The sequence below is a fragment of the Tachysurus vachellii genome, chromosome 7 (assembly GCF_030014155.1).
Source record: "Tachysurus vachellii isolate PV-2020 chromosome 7, HZAU_Pvac_v1, whole genome shotgun sequence".
Lineage (NCBI taxonomy): Eukaryota > Metazoa > Chordata > Actinopteri > Siluriformes > Bagridae > Tachysurus > Tachysurus vachellii.
In genome coordinates this window covers 11,239,788-11,252,176 of record NC_083466.1, presented here as the reverse complement: position 1 = coordinate 11,252,176, position 12,389 = coordinate 11,239,788, and the positions used below count along the sequence as shown (strand labels likewise).

General features: G+C 38.2%; 1 protein-coding gene across 3 annotated transcripts; it reads right to left on the bottom strand.

Annotated features, from left to right (window-relative positions):
* Positions 1–2,570: 2,570 nt before the first annotated feature.
* men1 (multiple endocrine neoplasia I) lies at positions 2,571–11,989 on the bottom strand. 3 transcript variants are annotated; one of them, XM_060874278.1, is made up of 10 exons: positions 11,824–11,989; positions 8,675–9,159; positions 8,145–8,353; positions 7,792–7,920; positions 7,665–7,705; positions 7,483–7,567; positions 6,252–6,388; positions 5,023–5,149; positions 4,716–4,889; positions 2,571–4,019 (listed from the first exon to the last, which is right to left on the bottom strand). In XM_060874278.1, the coding sequence occupies exons 2-10, from the start codon at positions 9,108–9,110 to the stop codon at positions 3,510–3,512; spliced, it is 1,848 nt and encodes a 615-aa protein (XP_060730261.1). In that variant the 5' UTR covers positions 9,111–9,159; positions 11,824–11,989; the 3' UTR covers positions 2,571–3,509. The 3 variants fall into 3 exon arrangements, with proteins under 3 accessions (XP_060730261.1, XP_060730263.1, XP_060730264.1); XM_060874280.1 differs by having other exon boundaries at positions 8,675–9,155; XM_060874281.1 differs by having other exon boundaries at positions 11,846–11,978.
* Between the last annotated feature and the right edge of the window lie 400 nt (positions 11,990–12,389).

Sequence of the window (12,389 nt, the reverse complement as noted above, 5' to 3'; positions counted from 1 at the left end):
ACGCACACACGCACACACACACGCACACATACACACACACACGCACGCACACACACATTCACACATATCCATACATACACACGCACACACAAACATACACACACACACATATACACACGCACACATACACACACGCATAACACCGAGTGCACAGTCATAGTAAAGGACAAAAGTTAGCATTCTCCTTGGTTCCTAGACCTATGCACATCTGTTTTACAGTTTAGTTACATTAATTATTAAATAATCTGTGTGGATGTACAAGTGTAGGTGCTCTTAGGACGACATTGCCATATTAAGTCAGTTAAATTAAGTCATTACCATCATCATTTAAGGTAATTCAGTGGTTCTCAAAGTGGAGTCTCTTGTAAGGATCCATGATGCATAATCAAGACTCTCCCTGTTTTTTATTTGTTTCCGACGAGTAAAATCCCAACCATTGTGAGTTATTTTCAAAGTTATGTTAGTGCTTTATTTTAATGAGCTATTTAGTTCTTAAAACGGAAGAATTTAATCGTGTAATAATAATGTCAGTGTTAACAATGTGTAGTGTTGTTGGGAAACGCAGGAATAAGTGGCTTTTTACGATGTAAGATTTTTTACGAATAATTGTTTTGCTGGTTTCTATTATTATTATTATTATTACTATTATTAATATTATTAATATTATTATTGTTGTTGTTATCTGACTTTGTAAATTATTTTACCAGTTAAACAGAATTATTATTAATTAAATATCATTGTTTATTGTCATTAATATATTCTAATGCTATTATTTATTCCACAGCGTTTAATGCACCCTGAACTGCATCTGGCTGCTATACTTCTACCTTCACTGAAACATAAATTACAAATAAGTCTTCTTTTAAAACTAAAAGAAAATAAAACATTTCTGCTTAACAACCTGAGCTGTCCCCCTGATGTGCTCGTTCCTAATCCTGTCCATCCTCGTCACTTCTAAAAAGAACCTCAACATCCTCATCTCTGCTACCTCCATCTCCGCCTCATGTATTTTCCTCACTGCTACAGTCTCTAACACATAAATAGCTGCTCTCACTACTGTCTTGTACATCTTTCCTTTGATTTTTGCTGGCAATCTTGTCACACAACACTCCTGACAGTTTTCTCCACCCACTCCAACCCACCTGCACTTGTCTCTTCACCTCTTTTCCACTCCCCGTCACTGGATGGTTGACCCCAAATACTTAAACTCCTGCACCTTCTTGAACTCAACCCCCTGTAACCTCACTGTTCTACTTCCCTCCCTCTCGTTCATACACACGTATTCTCTCTTACTACGAATGACTTTCATTTCTCTTCATTTCCATAGCAGATCTCCACCTTTCCAGGTATTCCTCCACCTGCTCCCTACTCAAACTACACATTACAATGTCATCCATCAATGTCCATGGAGATTCCTGTCTGACTTCATCTGTCAACCTGTCATCACCATAGCAAACAAGAAGGGACTCAAAGCCGATCCTTGATGAAGTCCCACCTCCACCTTGAACTCCTCTGTCTTACCCTTCTTTGACCAACAGTAGTCCAATTTCTGCCAGTAGGTAAACAGTGCCAGGAGAATTGCCACTGATTATTTGCATGTTTAGATTAGCCATGTTTTACGCTGGGTGGCCTTCCTGGCGCAACCTTTTCTATTATCCGAGCTTGGCACAGACGTCACTGGCTTGCAACTCCTGTGGCTAGATTTTCTTCTAATTGTGTAATATTTGTAAATAAGGATGCTGAGGCCAAGGAATTTGCTACATCATTTTTGTGTGATTAAGTTCCTTGAATCTAGAAAAGCAGTTCCTTGAAATAATGAAATGGCCAGACCATCTCTGGAAAATCCTTTTCAAAAAAAAAAAGTTATTGCTAAGAAACCAACTACAGGAACCGAACTATGGAAGAGACTGGAAGAAGAGTGAACCAAGGTCAGACCAGATCAGTGTGGGAAACTACAGTAGAGATGCCCTGCAGATGCAGATATGCTGAAGTCAGCCAGAGCAAGGCCCTCTACATTTCCTACTCATTTTTGACCGCTGTAACCCTCAAAAACGTGATTGTAATCTTATTTTTTGCTCCAATGTTTACTGTTCTCTAAATTTGATCAGTGTTTTCAACAACATAAAGGTTTTTTTTTTTTACAGTGCATTGGTTATTTTGTTAAACATGCTAGCAGAACTGGTATAACTACAGCTAATATTCCTTCAGATTTTGAGCAATGAAGAATAATATTTCTGAAAATAGTGTTTCTAAGTTATTTTCTCATTTTGATCTTCACTGTATATGAGGATGCTAAATGTGCTGTGGTGTCTGTAATGTGTTGAATTGATCATTTTGTGAGAAAAAAAAAAAAAACACCTAGAAAAATTCCTAAAAAAAATTCTGATTACAGACAAAAATGTGTTTTTATGGGCCCCATTAATCCAGCTAAAGTGATCACAGGTAATCATGTCTTTTAGGTGTTTTTTGAGAAATCATTTCAGCTTTATCATCAATTCTTTACTTTACTATTCTAAGCAATATATAAAAAACTGTACTTGTATCTACAAAAATATCAAATCTATACAAAATGGCATTAAAATATTTTTATTTTCTTGAGAACTCTTTATTATAAAAATAGTTTCATAACAGAGCAGCAGTTTTTAAAAAGCATTTACCTTGACATTATATGTAAAGAACACATGTAAAATTGAACATTTTATGTAGAACTAATATGACAAGGCAATGCTAAACACCCGCATGCTTAACTTGTAGCCCAAGTGTGACTATGAAGGATATAACTTCTGAGAAACCTTACAAAAGTATTACAATTTGGGGGGTGGGGGTATATAACTTTTAAACACTAATAACTTTGGTACAATGCTATTTAAATTCCTATTATGCAATTATAATGAAGAAAAAAAAAATACAAAAATTATTTAATTAAGTCTTAGTATACAGTTCAGTGTGGCTGCCGTTATAATCCGCAGAACACGGCAGATTTTAACTAAGGCTGTGTAGTACTTTCTACAATACATAGTTCTGAAAATGTAATGGCTCTAAGCAATCACTTTTTTATATTATGTTTTGGAAGTATTTTGATTAATTGCAATCGTTCTAAAGAAGTTTGGCTGTTTTAAAAAATTGTGTTACTGTCGCGATTTGTTTTGGGTAAATAAATGCAGACCGTGACACATCACGGTTTCATCTGCTTTTTTTAATATTTTGCAAGGTATCTCACAATCCCAGTGTGTAGCAAAAGTCTGTTCATATTATGCTGCCCGTGTAAGAGCATGGGAAAAAAAATGACATTATACAGTGCTATGGCTCTTGAGGGCTGGAATTGGGGAATCCTTCTATTGGATCATGTTAACAGTCAGTGCTGGTGCATGAAGGACCATTCAGTGAGCTGACAGTTTTCACTAGTAACTTGAATACTGTATCCTACAGTATTGCAGGCAAAGTGATACCCAAGTGTTACTCAAGGTGACAATAAGCCAAAAAAAAAAGAATTTTTTTTAAAGAGCATTCTAGAGAGTTTTGCGAGGGCGTTTCATGAAGGACAGGCTGTAGTCACCAGAAGGAGTGGGTTTCTGCCTCTTCATCTGAACTTGTGACTGGGCAGTGAGTTGCAGCTTAATAGCGCTTGAGTTGATCTTGGCTGCTGAGAGCAGCTCCTTCATGCCCTTCATCTTCTCGCTGTGGAACGACACCACTGGGCCGCCGGACACAGCGACTGCTTGGGTAGGGGAAGGAACGGGACTGTTTGGAGAAGATGCATCAATCTTTCCGTCTGTTTCTTTCCCTCGTCCTCCAGCTGAAGAACGACGACGGCCTCCTTCTCCCCCCACTTTTTTGGGCTGACCAGGCTGGGAAGGCGGAGTCGCAGTAGCTGCTGGTGGAGAAGGTCCTGCAGATTCCTCAGCTTTGGACTCGCGTCGTGGGCCTCTCCTCCGGCCCTCGCGGGGGTCGTCACTAGCTTGGTCGTCATCGTCTTGCGGCTCTGATTCTTTGGTGATGATTGTCACTTTCTTTCTTATCTGAAAGAAAGAATATTTAAACCAGTAATGGAGAAAATCCTTCTTGCAGAAATGCAACACTGAATCGAATCTTTTGGGTCACACCAAGACAATGAGATTAACTGTAGAATAAAAAAATCTAAGAATTAAAGAGTGGTAAAATGAAAATGGAAAAAAGTTCATTTGAACTATAGAATATACTGACAGTTAAAAATATTTCCTGTTGCTCTGAGCGCTCCTGCCAGCTTTAATATGATGTCTTAATACACCGCCAGGAAATGATGAATTAGCCAAAACGGACTTGTCAAAGGAACTGTTTGGTACAACATGTTCTTCTGTTACACCATGCAAATGTTTACAGAGTGATGTGCTTTTGGCATAATTTTCATGTTTGCATGTACAAAGAGTGCCACTTATAACCTAGTTTTTTTTTTGTATAAACTTTGGGCTATTTTTTCTAAACAGAGTGGCTGAGCAAGAATCCCAACAAAGGAGTAGGTCCCTAGTTAGGATCTGTGAATTCCCATATATTTAGTATATACAGTTTTATACTCTTAAAGATCAGCACAGCGAACAACAGACATCTTAAGTTCAACAATACATGCATGTGTGTATATTCAATCTCTATATTCTCTGGACTTTACATACATTAGCTCAGCTACCACAAAGCTTTTATCCTACAGTTCATATCCAACTACAGGGTGAGAGTCAGTTTACCTGAGAATCAAAGCGACTCAGAGACTGTACTAGGAAGGTGGCCCAGCCTACGTGAAGCACGGGTGTGGGACTTCCTTCTTCCCATTTACAGATTCCATCATAGAAACGTAACAAGTGCGCAAAGCATTCTGGGTCCTGTAATGCAGAGAGGGCTGCAGTCTGTCTTGGTTGTTCCTATCAGGAGAAGGCAAATATAAACCGAAGAGAGGAAGAGGGGGAAAAAAATAGGTCACGTATGTTTGTGCTCATTTGTGAAGTTTGTTTCTTGCTCGTCAGTTTTGAGATATTGAGTTATTTGAGTTATTACCTTATCTGCTCCCTCACTGCCCTCTCCACTCTCAGTAGCAGTCTCTTTGAGAAGGGTGGGGATGACATCATTTGCTATATCAAAGAACTCCTTATAGATCTCCTCATCCTCACGGCAGTAGTTGTAACTGAGAACCAACGCGTAATTAGAGAACACTTACTCTCAAGATTTATTAATGTCTCATTTCACCACAGACCACAAGGTAAATGAAAGGGCAAAAAAGTCCATAAGTGTGGCTGCACAGTTTTGCTGAAGAGATCTAGTCTTAATAAAGACCAATCAGCTTTAAGAAACATTTAAGGTTCAGCTTGCCCTAAAGAAGGCATTTTGAAATCTCTCATTAATTATAACACCAGCTTTCAAACTGTATCATGTAAGACTCAGATCACTGCATTACATTTCACTCAAAATTATTAAGTAGATAACTCAAATATTAAGATTTAAAAAGAACCAAATGTGTGTCCTTATTTTGTAAACACGTTAAAATGTACAACATGTCCAGAAATAGATGTGGGGAAAAGTGAGGGAGTGCGCATTCTGATTGTGGCCAGAAGGAACAGGAAACAGGAAGAGAGGGAAAGGGAAGAGGCTGGGTTTTGGGCGTGTCCGGTACAGACATCCTTCGGGACACATAAGCAGAGCAGATAGAACTATATTTAGTTCTTCAGTCTGTGCAGCTTGTGCTTGCAGAGAGAAAGGTACAGATGCAGAGCCTCTAACCGTGTGTTTTTTCCTTCATTGCTAACAGAATGAGGATGTTGGCATATATATACGAAATATAACAATAACGATCAATAAAATCGCCACATGCATCATAACACCATCTTTTATGTGTTCTAAACACTCCTCAAAATATGGATGTGTTTTTGCTTAAATAATACCAAAAAACCCCTGTGATTAGTTTAAAAGACAGAATCTTTACACAATCCTGTGCACTACATGGCACCTAAGACTGAAACATTTCTTCCAGAATGACAGCTTCCTGAAAGAGGTTACTATATCACTAATATATGCTCTCTAACCCAAAAATGCCCAAAAATGTCATCACTAAGCAACAGATCGACACTGCCATCTGCTGTAAATAAATTACTAGCACGTTACTCACATTAAATCACTCTAACATTACACAATACAGATTCATCATATTACATTTTTGCAGCGAAGTCATCAGTACAGTGTAATGAAGGTTAAACGTCAACACACAAAAACGTTCTGGCCCTAAAACTTACTCTTGTATGACTGTAGCGGCCTCGGCCCAGGCCCTCAGAGCCTCCTGCACATTCCTGTGTCTGTAGTGGTATCCAGCCAAGTACATAAAGGGGTAGATGTGCTCATTGTTGTAGTACTTCTTGGCGGAATCCACAGCCTTGAAACATGGTGAACCGTAAAGCACATGGTTAGTGAAGACAATCAGAGGTGACCAAAAATAAAATAAGTTTTTTTTTTTTTTTTACCCCATTCAACAACCAAGGGGGACTAAAAATCACAGTTTCCTTCTCCACACACAGACCCCCTAATAAATTGGTATGATGCTGTATTTGCACAATGAAGTCTCTCACTTCATATTTGTTTTTGTGAACATAACAGCTTGTGACCCTACTCTGAGCTGCAGGTATCTGATTGGTGGTCGTGTAAGCATGCTGCGCTCTGTCCACTGCCGGAGCCTGCTGGGCGATAAAACGATAACGATATGCATCACGATAGAGACGTGATCGATATCAATAAAAAATGTGTTCAATAAAACATTTGATATTTTTTATTCTTTGTCGGAAGAAAACAGAGGTTGTGAAGCAAGTTTGGTTGCATTAACAAAGGCACTCACTCTCTGGTAACCTAGCAATGTAGGGAGTGACACGCTAACAGCCAATCATGTAACAGTATCTTTTTGGTTGCGCCATATCGTTGTCTCGTGCTGGTCTGCTGGATTCCACTTCAGTAACTTTGCACTATTTTATTACACTTTATTAAGCATTTCTTACATTTTCTTTCATTTTGCACATTTAATGTTAAGAGATAGTTAAGTGTTCATTGTGACTTTAGACTTATGTTTACATTTTAATTATATGAGTTTTCCATGGTTGTTGACATTTCTGTCTTAATAACTGAGGTGATTATGATCAGAGGAAGGTTACGTTTAAAATAAAAATGTTTACATGTAATACATTTTTCTCCTGGCCCTTATTTTAAATGGGTCATAAAAAATATCAATAATTATCGACATCGACCGATATGAAACACTGATATCGTGATACAGTTTTCATCCATATCGCCCAGCCCTACCTGCTATGTTAACTGAACCTGCTAAACACTGTATTTAGGTCAACCTAACACGATACGGCTTTTCAATTGCAACAAAGCCCAGGGAAGCATACATCCTGAACTTTTCCCATCCATCTCAAAAGGCGTAGCTACTTTATCTGAAAAGAAAAAAAAAAAAATTCCACATCAAAGCACTGGCACCTTGAGATGAATTGTGAGAGGGTCTCCTTTGCCGACAGGTTCTTGATCTTCAAGGTCAGCAAGAGTGCCCATTGCCATTGGATATCTGCAAGACAAACAGAAGCAGTTTGCGTCAGTGAGCAGGAGTTAGTCTCAATGTAACTGTAGATGATGCAGTTAGTTACAATCTTACTCTAACCCACCTGTCCAAGTCTCCTCGCTCATACAGCAACCAAAGCAGCCTCTGTGAAGGAAGGAAAGGACATTAACAAGACAAAATCTACTAAACAGTCTACTTTCACAAACAGAATGCTCCATCCTCTTGCTCACCTGCTGAAGCTGTAGGAGCTCAGAGCTGTCTGTGTGTAGATCTAAAGACGGGTTGATGGCGCAAACCATGAACGCTACTTCCATGTTGCGATTGCACTTCATGTAGGATCCTTTCAAATACAGCCAGCTCTACAGTGATAAACACAATAACAAAATGTAGTCAAAGTTTGTTTCCTTGTCGTCTGTTAAACATTAAACTCACTTTTCACAAATGTACAAAAGAAGCTCAGCTGGGAAAACACTAACAATTTTTTTTTTCTGCAACAGGTTTGACTTTTATTTATTCTTAGATTATTAATAAGTTTTTCTTTGAACATAAACGGGCAATATAAGTGTAAAGGCACTATTCTCACCCTCTCACTGACTCCAGTACTGACTGTCTGGCCTCTCCTGTCCTCATTGCCTTTGCCATGCCACGTAACCTCAGCTGTTTCCTCACCGGCTTTGCCAAAGATCACCCAGGCGTGGTCCTCTGACAGGGCCAAGTGAACATCCTTCAGCCCAAGAACCTGACATGCAGCCACCACTGCAAATGCCACGCCAGAGCTGTCCAACTTTGTGCCTGTTCAGAAACCAAAATAGAAATGAACAAATGAGGGCTTCTGGGCAAGTCGTGGCTTGACTAGACATCGGTCGACTGTGGTGAAATTTTTGAACGAAAGAACATATCACTACAGACGCCAGTAACTTCCTTCTACTTGCTTAGTAATACTGCACAAACTAGAAACTATGGAGATTTTGAAATCGACACTGAACGTTTCGGTTATGCATTCCGAAGTTTCCCTGAAAGTTTCACTAGAATAACCATATAAGTAAAAATAATAAACGAAGTGTCTTGCCACATAACCAACAGCGTTTTCATAACACACCACTCGACTCCTACCTGTTATTAGACTAAAGAGAGACTGAATGTGGGCACGATCCTTGAAGTACGATCGGCTCAAGCTGTTCCAGATCACATCCGAGACCTTCTTCACTAGTTCTCTGCTCGACCCTGCGGCTGGCCTGCGGTACAGTGACAGATCCACTGCACCGCGGATCTGAGCCGTGAAGCGTTCGTGTAGCGCTGATATCAAGCCTAGATCTACTGTAGGGAAGCAGGAGTTGAGGCTGTCGCCTTTGAGGGGTTCAAAACGCACTCCAGGGACGTTGACAGGCACCACGCGGTTGACTGCCAGGAAGTGTTCGACGAAGCCCAGCACCAGAGACAGCAGGGCCAGATCAGGCTCGGGGTTTCCCAATTCATATTCAAAGAGCTGCACCACGCCATCAATGCCTCGCAGGGGGAAGAACTTCTTTTGAGCTGACCGCAGGCCCATAGCTGCTGGGTGCTGAATTTCAGGAAGGGACCTGTTGCACTTGATCTACCTAGAGGAAACAGTAAAAACACGTGTTTAAAAACAAACTACACGTGGCACTGATTGTAATCACACACACACATTTTTTATATATATATATATATATATATATATATATATATATATATATATATATATATATATATATATATATATATATATATATATATAATTCTATATGTATGCGTGTGTGTGTGTATATATATATGGGCTGGGCGATATGGCCGAAAACTGTATCACGATATCAGTGTTTCATATCGGTCGATATCGATAATTATTGAACTTTTTTTATGGCCCATTTAAAATAAGGACCAGGAGAAAAATATATTACATTTAAACATTTTTATTTTAAAATAAACCTTCCTCTCATCGCAATCCCTTCAGTTATTAAGGCGAAAATGTCAACAACCAGGAAAACTCAAATAATTATAATGTAAACATAAGTCTAAAGTCACAATCAACACTTTAACATTTATCTCTTAACATCTCTCACAAGGTGCAAAATGAAAGAAAATGTAAGAAATGCTTAATAAAGTGTAATAAAATAGTGCAAAGTGTTAAATATAAACATAGAGAAACCTGAGAATTTAGTGCAAGTTTAGTGCTAGGAAGTTCACTAGCTGTTCACCTTCTGGTGAATAAAGTGTTTTGTAAACATAAATAAAACTGAGGTAGACTGAGATACATCTGTAATATAAAAAACAAACCTGATACAGTACAGTAACGTTGTTTGAAATATAAAACCTGCAGAAATATGAAAACTTAACTCAAGTTCTTCTTACTCGAAACATACTTGAAGTTAAACTATTCAAGTATATTTTCGTAGACTTATAATTAGGGCTGCAGCTATTGAATATTTTAGTAATAGTGTATTCTGCCAAAAATTTCATCAATTAATCGAGTAATCTGATAAAATTTATTTTTGCTTAATTAAAGAGCAATATTAAATATACAAGAGAAAATAAGACAGGTCTCTTAAAATGAACAACTAATTGGTTTCCTTTTTTTTTTAGAAAAATGAACTTTTATTTTTTAAATGCATAGTATGCAATGCATACAATATTTTCTATCAAAAATAAACTTTTTTGTAAATTATTTTCAAATTACTTTTTTAAAGTATCAAAACTAAGGCACACATTAAAATAAATAGTAATAATACAAAAATACTGCCTTTAAGTCATGCAACTTAACTTTCAGAACTAAAAGATTCTAAATCTACAGCTCAGGCATAACAAACCTTTACTATCTAATTTGGAATGCTTTGTGGTATTTAAGAGGCAAAAAACATGGACATATATATAAATATATATAAAAGTCTCTCTCTCTCTCTCTCTCTCAACGTGTGCTTTAAAAGTCTTTAGAGGAGCATGTGATTGCAACGAAGAAAGGTAAAACATATCAACATGCTCAGAACTGAGGCTTGTCCTACGCTTTGAAGCAATGTTTCCTGCTGCTGAAAACAGACGCTCTGATGGTGTCCCAAACCTTGGACATTTTCTGTCGTTTTCTCCTGTTTTTTCCTTCTCTTTGCTCATTGACATTGTTATCGCGCCCTTCCATTTTGCAGCCCGCACTATAACACGCGCCCGCGCCCTCAAATCAAAAGACCACTTACTCCTCACGTCTCCTTCCGCTTTTACGTAAGCGCGTTGTCTCTCTCACACACACACACACTAATTGCACAAGAACGTGACGTGAGCTTTAAAATTAATTAAAAGAGGCTTCGAGGCAGAGGAATTTGCCTCGAATAATTTTTGTAATCGAGTTACTCGAGGAATCGTTTCAACCCTATTTATAATATAAAGTTAAAAAAAAACTGCCATACTGGCGCGCTGACTTTTCCTCTTTAATTTACAATTTCCTCGCTCGCTGCGGCTCATTTTCTGCTCATCAGTCGCCGGTTACTGAAGAGGAATCCAGCACGAGACAACGATATGGCGCAACCAAAAAGATACTGTTACATGATTGTCTGTTAGCGTGTCACTCCCCAAGTTGCTAGGTTACCAGAGATCGGGTGCCTTTGTTAATGCAACCAAACTTGCTTCGCAACCTCTATTTTCTTCCGACAAAGAATAAAAAATATCGAAAGTTTTATCGAGCACGTGTCTATCGCGATACATATCGTTATCGTTTTATCGCCCAGCCCTAATAAATATATATGTTTTAACGCTAAACAAAATAACATGACAGCTGGTATCCATATCCATGTGTAAAGAACTTTGTTAAGCCTGATACAAGATCAAGGCTACAGAGAGACAGAAAAAGGGGTTTCACAGATAATCAGATCAGAGACACGTTAACAAAAGCTGACGGTTACTAATTGTTCGCGCGTGCACATTTTAAATGAGCGTGACGTTACATAAGCGCACGCGACTCTAACTGTCATTAGCATGTCAGCTAACTCCTCGTCAGACTTTCCGTGACTCACTCTAACCAAATACTTAAACGTTTTAAGGCATAATTTTAAAGCTAACTACACAGAACGTATCTGAACCTTATGGCTAACACGTTAGCCGTTACACGCTCAACGAACAAACGTTAGCAAATACAGCTAATTAATATGAAGCAAACGTTACAACGCTCTCTCAGCAAATATCAACATCTAACTCGTTTGTGTTGTTAAACCTCGTTTTGTCTCTTTACCACCTTTCTAAATCGTGTCTGTCACACACACCTGAGCTGAAAATGATGCTCACATGCTTTTGTGTTGTCCCTCGCTTTTGCCGCGCAGTACAGTGAATCCAACCTAGAAAAACATTCGAGCGACAAACAATATCCCTCGACACTAAAGCACAGTTATTCCCATCCGTATTATGAGAAATCAGTTGAACCAAGATGGCCGCGGAAGGGCTAATATACTTCCGGTTCAAATGACGCATTCTAAGGAAATCTATTATTTTGGGTGTGGTCGTGTTTTTTTTAATTCTTATCGACTTTGTATCGAAATAGCAACCATTTATAATTGTGTAAATAATATCAATAAAACCGATGTGTTTTGATTATATTGTTGTTATTATTATACTTCTGAAAACAAATAACAAAAATGCACTGTAACTAACCTCAGACGCGATGATACAATACATTATGTGTTTGTGCTTTTCCAACAAAATAGATAATTAATATTAATTATAATTTGTAAATATTGAAATATAAAAATGTAGTTTTCCAGTAGAGGGCGCCACAGTCCATGAAACGTGAATTATATCATTAAAATACTGTATAATTGTTTTTTAATACAGT